The following is a 19,735-nucleotide window of genomic DNA, read 5'->3' as shown; positions in this document are numbered from 1 at the left end:
TTCATGAACCCAGTTTTGGGGGGCAAGTTGGTACCCTGAGACAGAATTTAGAATAAAACTTAAAGAAAATCTAGAGGACAACCATTTTGCTCAGTAGACAAGTTGACCTTTAAATCTTCTCTAGAGCTCGTGTATCTAGTGGTCTTTTTCATTCTGACTACCAAGACAGAAGAAGAAAAGAATAGCAGGTGGCATTCATTTGTTTTAAGAAATTCATAAGCAGCTACTGAACTGTGATGTTTTTTGCCCAGTTTGCACATAAGCACATTATCTATTTTCAGATGCTCTTGGGGAGACTCAGTTTCCAAAGGCTACCCATGAAGCTGTGTGATCTGTGCAGGTCTTCACAAAACATACCCACAGGCCTCGCGCTTCTCTTGGTGTTTTGAACTATGCATCACTAATTAGTCATTTTCCTTTGAGTGTAAAGTGTGGCAAATCTGAGGCTGATCTCTGTGGAAGGCATGCACCAAAAGATGTCTTTTGAGAAGCAACAATATGCAGCTTAAATGGCTAACATGCGGGTTTCTGGGTGTCCTGCAGCCACAATACACGAACCTGGGGCTCCTGAACAGCATGGACCAGCAGATCCAGAACGGCTCCTCGTCCACTAGCCCCTACAACACAGACCACGCGCAGAACAGCGTCACGGCGCCCTCGCCTTACGCACAGCCCAGCTCCACCTTCGACGCCCTCTCACCATCACCCGCCATCCCCTCCAACACCGACTACCCGGGCCCACACAGCTTCGATGTGTCCTTCCAGCAGTCAAGCACGGCCAAGTCCGCGACGTGGACGGTAAGAGTACGGGTGCCCCTGTGCCCTTGAACCTGACCCCCAGGTATGTGGGATTTGTCTGTCACCCCCGAGGCTCTCCTCAATCAAAGCTTAGAACTCCATATTGAATGGTGGAAATGTTCTCCCTGTCCTCTAAGGATATTTTGGTTTGGAATATTCCACACTGAACCAGAAAAAGAAAAAGTACCATTTAGTAGGAACAGACCTGATCTGGAAACCAAAGGCCTGTGTTCTGGTCATTCTAGCTGATATGTTCTTGCCTGCCTCACCTTTTGTGTGAACTTTTTTCGAAATAGTAAAGCATTACACGAATGGGAAATGTAATCCTAGGATATATGTGTTTGCAGTCTGCAGAATGTAGACTAGTTCGTATTTATTAAGGAAAGCCTAAATTTGTTCATACATGTAGGTTCTCTTAACATGACTCATACTTTATTGATACACATTTATTTATTACATTTAGAAGCATGTAACCACCCCCCCAAAAAAAGGCCTCAAAAACTACACATCAGAAGCCTGAAATAGGTTCAAAGAGATTCTCATTAAAAATGTTGGGAAAACATAACTTTTCTCAAAAAAAAAAAAAAAGGAAACATTGATCATTTTAAAAATTATAAAGCTGTAAGAATGTTTATTCTATTTTAGAGTTGATTTGAATAATTTATTATAACATGAATAAAGGTCAACTATAAGGGAGGAGACCTATAAGACTGGTTTTAAATGGTTGATCAAAGAATGCCCAAGACCAAAGTGGCACACATTTGTCAAAGAAGTTAACTTTTGCCTGGATTATAAAAATCTTTCACATGTCATCCTCTCATGGAGAAGTAGCTTTCAAATTGTTTTAACAGATTATTTCCTGTTTGGCAAATAGTTTTCTTTGGAAAGCGTTTCTTCTTTGTATGCCACAGTATTGAGGCTTTACTCCAGTAGTACAGAGTTTATAAACCAATCTGCATTAATAACACTAAATTCCAACATAATTTCACATACATTCCCCCATCTTGACCTCACTTCTTTGTGAACTCAGTAGGGTATGTTTCGCAACTCCCACTTTACTAGGGAAAACTGAAAGAAAGTGGGGTTTCAGTGACATCCCTAAAGTTACAGAGGCTTTTGTATAGCTGGTCCTATTTCTGATTCTGTCACCACTACCTCATCTACTCCCCACCCCCTGCCCCCCAGATTATGTGCTTTCTTTCTTTTTCTACCATTTCACATCAGGATGTTCCAAACGTCTAAGAATTTATCATAGTGCTTTTCTTTCATGGTCTGAGAAGTTGTTCTGTCATAGTTCCTATTTCAACCATAACAGAAGTATTCGCTTAAAACTGGATCTCTCCTCAGTGTGTGATTTTTTTAAAATCAATTGTCATAGTGTTTAGTCTCTTTTATATTAATATTCATGGAGGTGGACACTCCAGGTGAATAAACTTAAGTCCATAGGCCTTAAGGATATATTGGTTGATTGATCTAAGTAATATTTTGCCACTAGAACAGCCATTTTATAAATGGAGCCCTGATATGTTTCCAAATAGGGGTCACCAAGTGGATGTTACAATCACTGATCTTCAAAGCTTACTACTGCTCATCTAGCACGCTCATGCAGAGCTCCACTATAGTAGGAGTGAGTGCATCTGAGCGATGATGGGCATATTTGGTGCCACTGAATGGAGAATCACTGCCCTTCTAAAGTAGCTTAGGCTGGGTGGAGCATGGGGATGGGGCATGGAGTGGGGATGGAGCATGATGCAACTACAATGTTAAATTAATCTATCTTCTTCATTTTTCCCTCCCGCCTCCTCATACAGAAATCTTAAGGCTTTTTTTTTTTTTCTTTCAGTTTTAGCACAGTTCTGAACCATCTTCCACCAAACCCCCTCTCTCAGAAAATTACAGTGTCTCAATAAAAAAGGTTAGGCATGTTTACATAAGTGGTAGGTTAAACAGCAAAGAAAATGTTTTGTAGAGTACATGGTAAAAGTTCATTACATGTGGCAGCAGTGGTATCAGAACCCTACAAAAGGGGTAGGCACTGTGGTGAAAGAGCATCTCTTGGGAGCAGAAAACCTGGATTCTTACCATGATCATCCTCATGACCTTAGCCAAGTCACTTCATCTTTCTAGAATTCAGTCTGTGCCTCTGAAGAGGGTGAATATGGTGAAAAGTACTCCCTTTCCTTAGGTGAAGTAGTATTAATCATCAACATAGAAAGGTTTTAGAAGGATCTTTTTCTTAAAAAAAAAAAAAAATCATTTATTTGCTTGTGCCTAGTCAAACAAATAACTAGGCATGGGACTGGTGGGATCTAGTTCCCTGACCAGGGTTTAAACTTAAAGTCCCCTGCATTGGGAGCACAGAGTCTTAGCCATTGGACCACCAGGGAAGTTCCAGAAGAACTTAGCTTCTAATCAAGTTTTTGCCTGCCACTAATCAGTGACCTTGGTTAAGCTGGTTTGCCTTTCTAGGATTTCTGTTCAGTTGTCTGCAGTCTATGTTATAGGTATTACAGAATAAAATTGATTAGATGTCTATTCCATCCTACTAATATAGCACTTGGCACTTACATTTGTATTAGCGTTCTTTCTTGTTCACAGTTAGATTTCTTTTAGGCCCAGCTACATTTCTTCTAAATCCAGCGCATTTAAACTCTTGTTTGAGTAACTGCTGAGATCACCTAAAAACATGTAATTCTTAGCCATGGACACCAGTATCTTATACATTAGGAGCATCTAACTCTTTGAGCCACATCGTATATCCTCACACTGATGCACATTTTAAAGTGTTCTCTCATACATTTGTCTCAGGTGGAACCTCAGAACCAAGGCTGTTTTCCCCAGTTTTAGAAGTGAGAAAACTTCAAGAAGTATAGGTGACTTGGTTCATTACCAGCCCAGGAGATATAGGAACTCAGGCTTGCCTCTCTCCCTGTTCAAGTATTTCTACCATCCTATTTGGGATTCCCTGGTCGCTCAGTTGGTAAAGAATCTGCCTGCAGTGCAGGAGACCCAGGTTTGATCCTTGGGTCAGGAAGATCCCCTGGAGAAGGAAATGGCAACCCACTCCAGTATCCTTGCCTGGAAAATCTCATGAACAGAGGAGCCTGGTAGGCTGCAGTCCATGGGGTCGCAGAGTCAGGCACGACTGAGTGACCACTTACTTACTTACTTACCATCCTATTTAGACTGCCTTTCTCTTTACTGACAGAATCAGGGATGTACAAGCAGTAGCAGGCCCTGCGTAGCATGGAGTGAAACCACCTAACAAAGGACATTTTTTTATGCTACATTATATACATCTATTTCTTAGGCATCTGTACATTTTAAAGCAGTCTTTCAAAATAAAACACCAAATTTTAAAAACTGCCCACAAGCTGGAAGCAGCAGAAGCAGCTGTCATTAGGAAGGGTCACACTTACCACATCGTCCTCTGGTAATTCTTTAATAAAAATCTTGTTTGTACCATTTTTTTCACTTGTCATCCTTTTGCATTGTTTTCTCTTATAATTTCTGGCTTTACTCAGACTCACTGCCAAAATATAATTAATATCTTTAAAGTATATGTGCATATTTCTTTTGCTTTTTCTGTTTCCAATAATGGATATGAGTGTGTTTCCAATTCCATGAAAATGTGGTTTCTATTTTAAAATTTTTCCAGTGAAATAAAGTGAAGAACAATGACATTTTCCATATTCTGTCTTCCACACACACAGACACACTCACATGTAGTCACACCCAAACCAACATGAAATTTAGGACTTAATTTCAAACTTTCTTATTTCTACAATGTAATTACTACTTTCTGATAGAGGCCTACCATTTAATATAATAAAGTGTTGGTCTAGCATTATAGCTAAGACTCATCAGTCATAGGCCAGTTGTCAGTATGGTAATTTGAAAATAGAAAGAAACTTATGTGCAGAATTCAACCCTGAAATTTACTAGCAGCATTTAGGACCTGCTCGAAGAGTTCAGTTTCTTTAAACCTGACTGTACCACCTGCAAATGGGGATGCTCATACCTTCCTTATACTTTCTTTATTGTGAGGGTTATGTGGCATGTGTAAAGGCACTGGCTAGTCATAGACACAAATGCATTTACTGAGTCTGAACTTGAATCTCTTTGCTTCATGAGTTGATTAGTTTTATTGAGTGTTCAGTTGTGCCATAAGTAGTAATTTGAGAGAATTCAAAGGAAAGTATCTTCTATTTTTTTTCTTTTTCCTAGTGCTTTTGGGCTGTTAACATGCATACTGCAGCCCCATAGGACTGTGATATTATCCACCAACCAAATACAAGACTAAATGGCATAGGGTGGTATCAGGCTCTCCCATGTGCTGGCTGCCATGCTGCAGGCTGGCCATGCAGCCTTCCTAAGTCTGTCCAAGCAGATGCAGGCTCTCCTTGCCTTCACTGAGAAAGACCTTTTCCAGTTTTAAGAACCTGGTGAATTCCAGTGTTTATTTCTCATTTATCGGGATATCTTTTTTTTTTTTTTTTTTTAATTCTTTGTTTTTAGTAAAGAATATCTGGGGTTTTTGTGCCAAAAGTATTGGAGGCAACCTACACGCTCAGCAGTGGGGAATTGGCTATGCTATAAATTATGTCATATTCACTTGACAAAATACTCCCTGGTCATTCAAATGAACCTCAGGTACTGAGCTGGAATGCTTTTGGAGTTGAGAGTAAGGAAAAGAGGAGTTTTCTATGGCACCTACTAGAGCTTTGAGAGGACTGCTAAGTACACCACTTCTGGGAGTAAAGTGCTTTCTTTTGCTGGACTCCAAGGACAAGACTTTTTTGTGTGAATATCAATCTGTCTTGACCTGTATTCATCTTGAGAGCTGTTTTTCCCACAACCCATGACACACAGTATTATCTGCATGCAAATACTGGGAAAATCCTCAGATTAGTCTTTTTCTGTTGTCCTCAGTCTGAGATAATGGCTCTGGCCTTTGGACATACATCCCTTTTGCTCTGGTGACTTTTTCCTTCCATAGATATGAAGGTCTCATAGAACAGGCACCTTGACCTAGCGCTCAGAGTCATATTCAGCATACAGCAGACCCTTAATAAATATGAAAAAAGAAACTTGATTTTCTCCGCCATGGCCAAAGGAAATGACTATGTTCTGAACAGCATCCCTTCATTCTGAGCTTGATTGTTCACTGTTCATGAATTCAATGCCTTTTCTTCCACCCATGATTTAGAATGTCCTCTTCTTTGACTTTCCTAATCATGCCAGCCTCATGTTGTGTTCAGAGCTTTGAAGAATATAACTTGAGCAAGTGGAGAGATTAGGGAGGTGACATTTGAAAGGGGAACATCCAGTTCCCCAAGAGAGTTTCATTGATCCCAGCCTATTGGTCTCACAAGCTTGCTCCCCTTGGCTCCTCCACAGGCGAGCTGAGATGCATGCCTGTGGCCCATCCTGCCTGTCATCGGGTTACCTGTAATGTAAGACTTCCAGAAGAAGGCTGCCAGCTCTGCAGAAATCTAATGCAAGCCAGCCCATTGCATGGCCTTCTGGAATCTTGGGACTCTTTTAAGAATAGCCCATCAAAGGACATGATGTACAGACAAACTTTTCCATGATGAATATGATTTATCAGCTTCCTTGTCGAAAGGAAACACTTCTCTCATCAACGCTTGAGCCTTAACTGGGGCTGATCTTAACCGAGTAGCTGTTAGATTTCATTGCTGAGAAACAGAAGTCAATAGACTTGTCTCCTGCCAGTGGTACGTTTGTTAATCACAAGTTATTTTCACTTCTTGCCAAGGCTGTCCTATAAATCTCCAGAGATACATAAAGGAGTGTCATTTTATGCCCCTCCCATGATAAAGAAAATAATGACATTGAGTATTGTTGCCTGTTATCCAAGCTATTTCTTAGGTCACAGAGTATTAAGGAAGAATATCCTAAATAAAGGGTTTAGAGATTCTTGGGGATGGTTCATGTTACTTACTTAACTCTAGGTTTTGCACGTTAAAGTGAATTTCCATTGTAAGCTCTTGTGTAGAGGAGTTGTCTCCAGGTCCAGAGCAGAATAACTTAGTCAGCAAGTTTGCCCTAACTTATTTAAATTAACTCTAGGTTAATGTATTCATGATAAACCAGTTTCACCTAATCTGATGTTTAGGGCCTTGCCATGTTATGCTTGAGTGATTTCCTGACTGCACTGTAGAGATTCTCTATAAAGGGAAAAATTTGATATTTATTTATTAAGTCTAATATTATAAGAACTGACCGATGATTAAAAAGAAACACCAAATTGAAATAAAACTTGCCTTTGTTTTTCCACTACAAAAAGAAGAGCAGTAACTCCCCCCCTTTTCTTTTCATTTTTATTCCTTGTCCTGCTCTTCTTCCTGCTCCTCCATTCTTCCTTTCCTCCCCACCTACCTTTTCTTCCTCCTCCTCCTCCTTCATTTATGTTATCATTCATAGTAGTAAGTTTGGTAACCAGCCACTTGATCTTTTGTTTTTTCACTATAGCATTGATTTCCTGGAAGGGTGAATTATTATGAGGAGGATTGTGATAGAAATAAATTACCATGGAAATTTCCATCAAGAACAGGGATCAGATCATAAGGCTCATTTTTCTTAAAAAAATTACTTCGACTAATAAGCTACCTTGGAAGTAGAAAACTCAGATATTTGGGGGACTAGAGGGTAGCCTAAACAAGTCAAATGGTGAGGATGGGCATAGTGTCAAGGTGAGCTTGCATACCTTGTCCACAAGGGCATTTGCTTTGCAACTCCAACATGGTGTCATGGGGGAAGGTAAACCTGAAGTCAAAAGATGAATTTTTCAAGAGCATGTAGAAACCTTGATTCTTATGTGATATCTCCATATCTTTAAAAGATAGCATTCATTAAAAAAAAAAAAAAGTTGTGAAAACCACAGACCAAACAAAACAATAGTCAGACTGAAGACCATCTTTGCAATGTATGTAGCAGTGACAAGAGATAATTACTTAAAGTTTAAATTAAAAAAGTGGAAACTAGAGCAAGCATCAAAGGGAAAAGTTACTAGTGAATGCATTCTGTTCAGAAATAATAATTCTCTATTCTTTACAAAAGTCTTATAGGTTAATCACTGCCTTGCAATAAACTAAGCAGCACATTGTCAAAGTGGATCTTTTCTCAATTTGTTTTCTTACAGTAAGTGACGTTTCTACCTTCACATTCCTATCAAATTTCGTTTTATAAAAATATAACTATGCAGCATTGGATCCTTGGTGTAAAGAAAGACTTATATTTGCTTTGTTTTAATCCTTAGAGAGCTTATGGGACTCTATAACTTAACTCTCTAAAATTGGCCAAAGCTGCATTCAGAGAAGTGCAGTGAGATTGAAAGGGCTTCAAATCAGTTTTCTCGGTTCACTAACTGATGACTGCTTTGTAATTAACACATAGAGAGTGTGCCAGGACAAAAATTACCAGGAAATTGAGGTATAGTCAGATAATGATGTCATAGTATTTTTTAATGGCTCAAGAAAAATGCAATATATCATTCAAATGGACAGAAATATCCTCAAGTCAGCCCTGAAGGATGAGTGCCATGTATTGTGCTCGGTGTCTTCCCATATGTGAGCTTTACACCTTCTTCTGTTTGCATTCCCCGATATTAACCATTTCCATAGTGTGATCAAGTCTTGTAACAGTCTCCACCCTCTCTGGTGGAGAAGGGCAGATGTATTTTTCTCATGAAAGGTATTTAGCTGTCAGCTGTCTTTTCATGAGTAAAAGGAACTGCATGTGGAATAAACTCTCATGGTTTTATATCAACAGCAATTCGTATGTCTGTAAGGTCACTGGAGCAAGGAGATGTGAAATGACATAACTTTCTCCCCAACAGCTTCTAATTTTTTGAGATTAAAGAAGTTTATTGCAGAACAGAAAGAGGAATCTTAGACTCTTTGAAGCCCTACAGATGTTTTGTAGACATGCAGTGCTTTTTGGAACAAGGGGTCCTGTAATTAGGCACACAGGGGCCTCAAGGGACTGATCTTAACTGCCATCTCTCTCTGGTTTTTAATAAAGATTACGACCCCGTCATCAGGCTCCCCTCAGCTGAAATTTAAAGGAAACTGGGAGTAGCCAGAGACCGTAGAACCTAATTTATTGTGAGGTAAATTAAAGAGGGAATCTCACTTTACGAATAGAATCAGGCTTCTAATTTGAGTTTGAATTTAATAATGAAGACTCATGATTTCTTAGTGTAAATAACAAAACAGTGTAATTTGTCACCTTGTCATTGTATTAGAAGGGTCTGAAGATTTGGAATGTAACTTCTAATTGTTTTATGCGGAGGTAATTCTACATTGTCAAGTACCTCAAACAGGTGTTTTTTTGTGGGTTACTCACTGAGTTTGCGATTTTGGTTTTACTCTTTATGCTGTTTTACCAGTATCATCTGGACTAAATATTGTGGAAAATAGAATGAATAATATGAAGACACCATTTAAAACGACTTTTTGTTTTACTTTGGAGTAGTTTCCAAGTTGTATTACATAGAAAGAATCGTAATTGCTTAACGTAAGAATCCTCATTTGAATTTGAGATGTCATTTGACAGCCTCCTGAAGAGTGTGGTTCATTGAGTAGAACACAGAACTCAGGACAGCAGTGGCCACTGATAAGCTGTGTGATCATGGGGCGAGCGACTCTGCCTCTGCTCATCTATTAATGGGTATTGTAACATTTACTTGGTAGGATTGCTGGGAGGCTTAATTAAAGTTTACTAAGTTCTTTGGGAACCTGAGAAATGAAGCTCAGAAAACATAATACGTTATTATCTGCATTTTTGTCTTTAGATTTATCTGTGTGAATAGTACATATCCATGCTTGTAATTCAGGCAGTTTTTTGAGGTTTTCCATTTATAAGCAGACCTGAAATGAAGCATTATAGGTGTACAAGTCCCTAGAAATAAATGTAGGATGAATATATATGTTTGCATAGGTGTTATTTTTTTCCTAATGTAAAATAACTTCTTCTTAAAGCCTATTAGATCTTATAGTTGTTAATCAGATGCTATTTTTCTTAAGAGTCTCAGTACTTTATTGGTAATATTTCAGCAAACTAGTAACAGAGTTTATTTTTTTTAAGTATTTGTGTATGTTATTAATTTATATATTTTTGGCTGAAGTGGGTCTTCGTTGCTGCATGGGCTTTTCTCTCTTTGTGGGAGGCGGGGACTACTCTCTAGTGGGGGCCAGTTTCTAGTCCTGGTGTCCGGTCTTCTCATTGCAGAGGCTTCTCTTGTTGCAGAGCACTGGCTCTAGCATGTGGGTTTCAGTACTTGCAGCACATGGGCTCAGTATTTGTGGCTCACAGCCTTAGTTGCTCCATGGCATGTGGAGTCTTCCTGACCCAGAGACTGAACCTGTGTGTCATGCACTGGCAGACAGATTCTTTACCACTGAGCCACTAGGGAAGCTCCAGTAACAGTTTTAAATTATGAGCATTTTAACTGCAGTCCATCAGGTCACAAAGAGTTGGATACGACTTAGCGACTGAACAACAGCAGCAACATTTTGACTAGATCCTTAGAAAAAAACTTTACTCTTTTTCTTAAAAATGCAAAAATAGATACACATATTTATTTAAATACAAATATTTCATTCTTGCTGAGTAACAAAGGAGTAATTTGCAAAAATTGTAATTTGGCTTCGAAGATATTCCTTCCTTCTCTCTCCCCCTTTACTTCCTTGTTCCTTCTACTTTGTGTGTTAATTTGAGATTTTCATATTTATGAATTGAGAGTCCTAACATTAAATGGTGGAGAAGGCAGTGGCACCCCACTCCAGTACTTTTGCCTGGAAAATCCCATGGGCGGAGGAGCCTGGTAGGCTGCAGTCCACGGGGTCGCTAGAGTCCGACATGACTGAGCGACTTCCCTTTCACTTTTCACTTTCATGCACTGGAGAAGGAAATGGCAACCCACTCCAGTGTTCTTGCCTGGAGAATCCCAGGGACAGGGGAGCCTGGTGGGCTGCCATCTATGGGGTCGCACAGAGTTGGACATGACTGAAGCGACTTAGCAGCAGCAGCAGCAGCAGCCGCAGCAACATTAAATGGTATAAATTGCCGCTTTTTGTTTTACGACTCTGTATTCTTGGAAAAGCAAATTTCATTTTCCCATAAGAGTAACGTTATAATTATGGATTACGTTTCTGACAAAAGAATTGTCATCAGGTAAGTCATAGATATGATTAACTGTATGTCATAAAAGCAAAATCCTATAAGCTATGATAATTGTTTAAAATAGCAAAATGATTCTCATAGTTCTATAAAATTTGCTTAAATATCTTGTATGCCTTGATATATGTATATTGTTTACTTATAAAATCCTAACAATTACTTTTATAAACTTGACTTATCTAAAACTGATATGCTGTGGAACAAACATTTAAATTATCATGTGACAGAGCAAAATTTTGGTGCATTTGATACATGATTTGAGAATCCTACATTTCTCAAAATTAGGAGAATTAGATTTAATAATTACAAAATGTATTCCCCTTGTTAATAATTATATTCAAGATATTTCTATAGTATAAGACCATTATTTATTTTAAGACATTGAATCCATTTTAATTTTTATGAATTATTTAAAATATTAAATATATTGTTATGGATTTTGCTTATAACAAAAAGAAAAAGAATGGAAAAGAAAATCTGGATTCTTTTGAATTTGAAAATAGAGTTTTGGTGTATTTTTACTATCCCTGCCTGCCACTGCACTGTCCAGAGTGGAGTGGTTTTGAGAGGAATAACTGTTCCCCAAAGCAGCTGGTCATGAGAATGGTGGGATGCTAATAGAGAGTTTGGTTCCTTTGCCTTGGTGATTGATAGTGGAGGTCTTTGAGGATACAATTTGTGTATTAGACCCAGGATTTGGTGTTTTTTTAAGCAACCACTTTAAGCACTATCTATTCAAGTTTATCACCTACCCTCACTTAGTGGGGAAGGCCTTTGGAAAATGGTGTTTAGTTGGTCATTTAATAAAGCAGATTGACCAATTCATAAAATAAATAGTATTTTCATAATCAAAATCTGGAATAACTTTTTCTGTACTTCTACAGTTAGAGTGAATGCACAGGAAATATATCCTGTTATGACAATTAATAATTCCTTTTTTTAAAAAACTCATCCACATAGATACATAACCTCTTTTTCCTTTGCTTATTCTCATGCCTAGAATGCATTGAAGTTTTGCATGTAAAAATAGGTGCACACTTTTAAAATGCTTTAGTCTAACTGCTCTGAGTTTTGGAAGATGCTTGGCAAATAGCTATTTTAATTAGTCTTTCAAAGGAAGATTATCAACCTCTAAGAGTTACCATGGATAACTCATTCCTTAGGCTTATATTGTTCTCTCATAATATTCACTGGTAATGGATTAGATTTTATGTTTATCTTCAAAGACTACAGTTTACACTTTTGTATATAATTGTAACAAAGGCATAGCTTGCAAATGTTTATATTTAATATTCTGGGGATCATCATATAATTTAACAAATAGTAACTCATCCATAAACTTTTTGCTGTAGAAGTTGGAATGACAAGTGATGAGATACTTAAGATTTAGGGAAAAGAAGATGTCTCATTCAGCAGCAGAACTAGAAGGAAATATAGAGTTCTTCCTGTCTAGTTTCCTACTCATGAAGCAATGAAATATAATATATAGTTATTTGTGTAAGTTTCTATAATGTATTCATATTTCAGAATTGATTTCTTGCCTTGAAAATGCCACAGTTTTCAGCTATAGTGCCTTTCTTTGCATAAACATTTCAGACATAGCTGTTGAAAAGTGTAAGAGTTATGCTAGGATTAGTCTTTTTATTAAGTTTTCATAAAGTCTTCTCTCAACTTTCACTCAAGTATAATTATCCTCTCTAGATAATTTAGGATTAGGAATGGGAATAGGGAGAGGATACTCAAAAAGAAGAACAATACAGGGAGGAAGTGAAATGATTTGTTAGAAAATAGTGAGTGGATCATTATTTAAAGGAAAATGTGTACACTTTGAATTTGTGTGTTTGATGTTTTCTAAGACAGTTTTGTAGCCCTGAGAGTGTGTTTTCATGACATGGACTTCTACTTTGAGGAAAAGAACCAAACCATTTCAAATGAATTGTTCAAATTTAGTCTAAAATCTTCGCTTCATTCATTTCTGCACTTGATAGCCTGCTGGATGTTTTTGCTTTGACATATAAGAAAATATTTATTATTTCCTTTAGTATTTTTTTAAGAGCTAACTAATCTATTTTAGAAAAGGGGAGGAAAGGGGACTTACTTTCTTTTACCTAGCAACTCTTAATCCTTTTCACATTTACTTCAAAATGTACAAAATGTACTAGATGGTCTTAGTCAATAAATATATGGTAAGTAAATATAATTCTATATGCTTTTCTAAAATGCTTTGAAATTTCCAGGAAAGAAAATCTCTGTAATTATCTGCTTGTGTTTTAGTAAAATAAAATTAAGCAATAAAACTTTAAGGCTGTTTTCCCATGATAGTAATGATGGTTTTATTTTGATAGATGTGGGTTTTAACTCTAGTTGGTGCCATAATGTAATTGAAACCGTATCTTTGTGTTGAAGCATTTTTAAATATTATATGTTCTTTCTACCTTTTAGAAGGATTCTTTTATTACAGTTACTTTGAATCTATGTTTTCTTTCCCGCTAACTCAGAACACAGCCTAGATTCACAGAGTTTAGGATTGATTCTGACATTCATACTGTTTGCCTTTGAGGAGCCTAGTGGGTTTCTGTATATATAAACAAATGACCAGAGCTACTTGAGTATCTTTTGTCAGTGGTCTCAGTTAAGGGTCACTGATGCTCAGCATATGGAGAATGCTTTAAGACAAGTTAATTAGAAAGGGAGAAATTAGCATGGATATTTTATGCCTGGGTACTGCCTACACTGATATGTGAACAGTGAGAAAGGTTATATCCTTCTGAGAGACTTGCTCACAAGCAGTCCCAAACTAACAGATTTTTCTTTTTTTAACCTGATTGAAAATTCATTTTGAAGTTGTCGCTTGGGCATATGGTCGTGGGGCATAGATTAGCTCCTAATGTATTGTTTTCTTAATTTGTTTGACTTTGGGATTGAGACTCCAGAAACCAAAACTATTAATAATGTTTGAAACATTTAAGCAGAAGAGGGAATTATCTTTTTCCATAAATTCCTGTTTTAAAATGAAAATACTCTTCCAATCGCTAAATTACAGTGAGATATGATATAAATATTTTATAATATATAAATGTAAAATATTTGAGATACTTACAGTGTGTCTGTTTTAGTTACCTTGCAAGCCTGAAAGTTACAGATACTGTGACCCATGTTAGGGCTCAGCCATCCAGCAAAGCTTTGCCTTTTTATGAAAGCAGGGGCTGTGGTTCTTTTACTTTAGTAACAAGCCAAAGTAACAAAGTAACAAGCCAAAGTGTCTAAGGAGGCAGAGTGGTGAGTGGAAAGAATTCAGGCTTTGTGGTCAGATAGACCTGAGGTTGAATTCCACCTCTCTCTATCTTTGTGGCCTTAGGCAAGACACTGTCTCCAGGGCGGTTTCTTCAACCCTGAAATGGGGATAAATGCATCTTGAGGCAGCAAGGTTATTGGTAGGTTTAGACGTAACGAATGTAGAGTTCATAACAGTGCCTGGTAAATGGTGATTTTTATTAGATTAGGTCTTGAATTTAGGATTAGAATTTGGGTACGTCAGGAACTGCACTAGGGAATCCAATCTGTGGAGTACCTCTAGCGTCTGACACCTTCCACCATGTGGTGGAGGTGTGTTAGCACAGCCCTTAAAGCATTTACCCCAGTTAGGAGCAGGGGAAAATGCTATCTGCCTGGGGCTTCTTGAGACTATAATCTGAAGGGTTCCATAGAAAAAACAGAATTTGTTCATTTTTTTGTAAAACATTTTAATTTTGCATTGTAATACAAATATACATTTAAATATATTTATCTCCCTCATTTAAAAAGCATCTTCAAAATTAGAGTTCCAGGAAGATGAGTAATATTTATCCTGTGGGTTTGAGTGACACTCAGGCACACTGCCATGTATATTTCTGATGTACAAATACCTTAACCATGTAAGAGGCATGATTTTGAGATAATTGATTTGCTCTGGGAGAGTAGTAGAGTGCACTTTAGTTATTTTTATAGTTTCAGCCCACAAAGAACATGGACTCATGCTCTAAATGGTGATTGTGTTGAGCAGTAAGCAGAGCTCCTTTTTTTTTTTTTTGCCTAACTTTTCTGAAACCAGGACATCCTAGATTTGTTGGGATGGCCCCAGAGGGCACAATTACCACAGATGGGAGAGAGTCACCGGGTGGCAGATTCCAGCTCAGAGGGTTCTGCTGGACTGGAATGCACCACCTCCAGTGGTAGTGAGCGCACAGCCCCTGGAGTGATTCAAGATAGAAATGAGAGCCTGACTTGAGTTTTAGGTGAGAGAATGAATCAAGCGGTCTCTGAAGTTCCCTTTGAATTAAAAAAAAAAAAAAAAAGCCTATGCATCCAGAAGAGAAGGCCTTTGTTGCTGGAAAGAAAGAAGAAGATAGCAAATGACCAGGCAGATGGTTCAGTGGGGAAGAGAGCAGACTTTCCGGAGAGGCAGTGGAGCAGCTGAGCTAAGAACACAGAGGCCAGCCTGCTTTGCTCGCCTGAAGACAGGGCTCTGCTATTCTGCCTGAAGCTGTGGTCGCGGATAGGAGGCAGCAGCTCGAGAGGTAGGCTGGGGCCAGCCTATGTGGGTGAAGGTATTTGGACTGTATCCCACAGGCAGTGGGGCTGACGCTGAATACTTTTGGAGCACAGGAATTATCACGCTCGGAACTGTAGATAAAACCCATTAATCCGGCATTGTATGGGAGTTAGTTGGAGGGGGCCCAGAGAAAGGAAGCAATCTGGAAAATGCCACAGTAGTGCAGATACTAGATAGGGGGCTCGTTCACTCAGCGATGTGGTGAACTGATGTGGGAAGGACAAAAATGAGAGGGCAAGAGGCAGCTTTGGAAGTCACTGCTTCCAGAGGCTACATAAGAAGACAGGAAGGAGGAATGGAGAGCCAAGGAAGGGGCTGAAGTGATGGACTGTCTTACTAGAGGAGAGCTAAATAGTTAGTAAAGGCTGCCATGTTCTAGCTGCACCCTCTGTAAATCGCTTAACCTCCCTGGTGCCTCAGTGTTCTTATCCATCACGCTCAGTTTCTGCAGTCCTGTCCGACTCTTTGTGACCTCAGGGACTGTGGCCTGCCTGGGCCCTCTGTCCATGGGATTATCCCAGGCAAGAATACTGGAGTGGGTTGCCATTTCCTCCTCTAGGGTATCATTCCCACCCAGGAATCAAACTCGCATCTCCTGCATTGGCAGGTAGATTCTTTACCTGGGAAGCCCTTGTTTTTATCCATAAAATGAGGGGAATGACACCTACGCTCCAAATTTGGTTGTGAACATCCAGTGAGATAATGAGGTGAAAGTGGTTTGTAAACTCAGAAGTCTGTCCTCCTGCAAACTGTTCCTGCTGCATTGGGATTGAGGCAGGAGGAAAGGCTTGCAGCTTCCTGTTTTGCAAAATTAAATTTCGTGTCTTTTCACTCTGAGCTCTAAGCTAAAGGTACTGGGTGAATGAGGTGATTCTTATACAGCCTATTTCAAAACTTCCTAGATGTTCTCTCTCACCCCCAGTAATAAATGCTGAAAGCCTATTAGCTCCCAAACACTTGAGCCTTCTGCCTTTCCTCTCTCCCTGTGGAGGAGGAACCCAAGGAATCTGTAGACTAGAACCCACACACTTTTCCTGGACTGATTGGGAGGGCTGCTTGCAAGAGATAAGGACCTTTCTGTAAGGCTCATCTAACAATTGTCTTCTATTAGGGTGGCTGCTGTCACACAAACAGCACTGCCCACTTCTCTCAGGGCCTGACACAGTAACATCCGTGCCTAGGTCATAAGTCATTGCTTCCAGGGACTCATTTCCCCCTTGAAGCACCTGTGTGGGGAGAGGCCCCTGTCTGTCAGAATTCTCATGACTGAATCACGGCCATGAGCTAATGTCTCTGGCTTTGTGAGTCAGTGCTGGCCCAGCCTCAGTGTTGTCGGTAAGAAAACTGAAGACCCAGGTTAGTCTCCCCTCCTGTCATTAGCTTGCACAGGGCAAAAGCAGACTGAGTCGTCATCAGAAAGTGGTGTTTTGGAAATCATGTTTGGTTCTTGTCCTGTGTGAGGATGTCACATTAGTGTATGAGTTTCTTTAAGTATTAGCAATAATATTTTTACAAATCCTGTGATTTTTTTTTTTTTTTTTTTTTGGGTGTGCTTTGTGTTGCTTCAGGCAAAGTAGGTGAAAAGATGTGCTTGGGAGATGAATGTTCTTGTAATAGGCAAGATGTAGCTTGCAGGAAGCATCTGTAACCAACCCGTTCCGCATACGAGAGGGCCAAGACTTGTTTGTGTTTTATTGCCTGTTCAAACACGCCTAATTCTAAAAGGATTTATTAACTTTTAGAGGATTCCTCTAAAAATGTTATTCCTTCATATAACAAGTATATGTGTTGATAGCCTGGTGGTTAAAATAGGTACCCTTGTGCTATGTGGGCAGTGCTAACATAGAGCTAAGGGTTATAAAACTAGTTGTCAAAAATGAAGCAGATGTAAAAATATTAGGAGTATCATAAATAATTCATAAATCCACCTATTAATCCCAGAAGCACAAAGAAATGATGGTTTCCGGTTTTTTGAATGTTCATGGTAGAGATTTTATGCAAAGAATCATGAGTGAGGAACCTGGATATTTGCTCACAAGTACTCAGAGATAGTGTCCAAAACTTAATCAAAGAGAAAATAACAGGGAGAAGAAATCAGTGATGGGGGGTGGAATAAACTTTAATACTATCACTGTCAATTAAACAGCAGGATTTTTAATTGTCTCTATCCCTCTCTGTCCTTTGTCTTTATCATATACAGATCATATATATGTATAGTGGCTTAGATGGTAAAGCGTCTGCCTGCAATGCAGGAGACCCAGGTTTGATCCTTGAGTCAGGAAGATCCCCTGGAGAAGGAAATGGCAATCCACTCCAGCAGTCTTGCCTGGAAAATCCCATGGACAGAGGAGCCTGATAAGCTACAGCCCATGGGGTCGCAAAGAGTCGGACACAACTGAGCAACTTCACTTATAATTACATATATAGAATTACATTACAAAAGTACCTGTGGGGTCATGAGAAGCCTGCTTGTTTTGTTGCTTTAGTAGCCATTACATATGTACCTACTTAAATCTCTGTTCTTCAAGAAGTAGTCAGGTTTTACGGCAGCAACCTGGTTCTTGCCACACCTACTGGGAAGAAGGTTGGGGGTGCGTGCTGTCATTTCTAAAAAATATTCAGAGCCCACAGAAGAGCTGTTCTTCCCCACTACTTCTGCAGCCCCTCCTGTTTTCCCTTCTTTTGTCCCTTCTTCTTTTTTCATTCTGTCAAAGGCATGAGCTACAGTGGTGAAAAGAGCAAAAAAGGTAAGAAAAGGAAATGGAAAGAAAAATAGGAAGGGAATTTTCCAAATTATTTTTAGTGCTTCTTTTTAATATTAATAAAAACTTTGAACTTCTAAAAGGGAATTTAGTGTAATGACAGTTTTCTTCCTCATGAATCGAAATATTTGCAGACTTTCTGAGGTTTTTGTAAATATTGTGTGTGGTAAAGACATGCGTTGTTCTTTGTCTTGGAAAAATCAGAAGCATTTTGTCACTCAACATGAATCTGGGTTGATTATATTTGATTAGTTTCTTAGAGAAGGTGTTGTTTCACATTCAAAAGCTTAATTTATGTTTTGTTAAAATTTCTTTCTTGAAATATTTAAAATTTTAGCTTCTCTAAACCTTCAGAATTACCACCCACCCAAACTGGGATGAGCAAGTGTACACTTATCATGGCTGTCATGAAATTTCTCCATTGGGTGCTTTGTAAATTTTGTATCAAATGCCTGCGCACACGTGTACCATGGTGCCCTTGGTGAGGCTAAGTTGATGACCCCTATCTTTAAGTTTCAGTTGTTACAATTCACTGAAACACATCTTTAGTTTCCAAGTGCATTTCTTGAGCACAGAAGGTACACTTTTGAGAAAACAGACAAAACTCTACTGTTTATGAGTTAGCAAGGGAACAGACCCATCTGAGACTCTATTTCCTCTTCTTTAAGGTGTGAATAATCTCCCTTGCAGGTTATTGAGAGTGCAGCGTGGGAGTCCTCAGTCCAGTGCTGGTCACTGAGGAGTCTCTTCCTAAATCATGCTAGTTACTTTTAGAGTTGATGCTGTAGGCTAATCCTGTTCATTGGTAAGTTAGCCCTTCTTCAGAAAGCTCACAGTCTATCACGGCAAACTGATAAACCTTGCTGTAATTCAGTGTGACAGGTGCTATAATCTGTCTGGAATGTCCCCCTATCCACCACCCTTCTTGTCTGCCAGGCTGACTACTACTCAGCCTTTAAAACTCACTGAAAGCCTTAATTGTAGGTGAAGTCTTTCCCTTGCCACGTGTCTTCCCTGCCCCCTACAAATGCTAAGGAGTTTCTTTTCTTATGTTCATTACACTTTTGTACGTGTATTCAGAATCATAGTGCAGAGCATGTCTGTCTCTCCATTACCGTGTGAATTCAGAGGTAGTGCCTTTGTCTTTTCATCTCTGTATCTTAGTGCTGGCGCATATAATGGGTTATATAATATACTGGGTCTCAACAAATATTTGTCAGATGATATCCTTGTCTGAACAAAGTGTGATGCAGCAGAGCAAACAAACTGATTTATTCAACTTCACAGAGGACTTCACATTTAAAGTTGACTCTCCAAAGATGAGCAGGGTCTTTCAATGGGGAAAAAGAGAGAGGACATTCCAGGTAGAGGATTCAGG

At 38.9% G+C, this 19,735-nt stretch overlaps 1 protein-coding gene across 11 annotated transcripts in view; it reads left to right on the top strand.

Moving 5' to 3' along the window:
• The window catches only part of TP63 (tumor protein p63), a 272,844-nt gene that overhangs the window by 180,122 nt on the left and 72,987 nt on the right, over window positions 1-19,735 (top strand). For all 11 annotated transcript variants that reach the window (XM_061413145.1, XM_061413140.1, XM_061413130.1 and 8 more), the window contains one exon: window positions 544-798. In XM_061413145.1, coding sequence (XP_061269129.1) covers window positions 544-798 — 255 coding nt within the window. The remainder of the gene's footprint in view (window positions 1-543; window positions 799-19,735) is intronic.

This window comes from Bos javanicus, chromosome 1, assembly GCF_032452875.1.
Source record: "Bos javanicus breed banteng chromosome 1, ARS-OSU_banteng_1.0, whole genome shotgun sequence".
NCBI classification, from domain to species: Eukaryota; Metazoa; Chordata; class Mammalia; order Artiodactyla; family Bovidae; genus Bos; species Bos javanicus.
The sequence above is the reverse complement of the archived record's forward strand: the minus strand, read 5'-3'. Positions and strand labels throughout refer to the sequence as shown.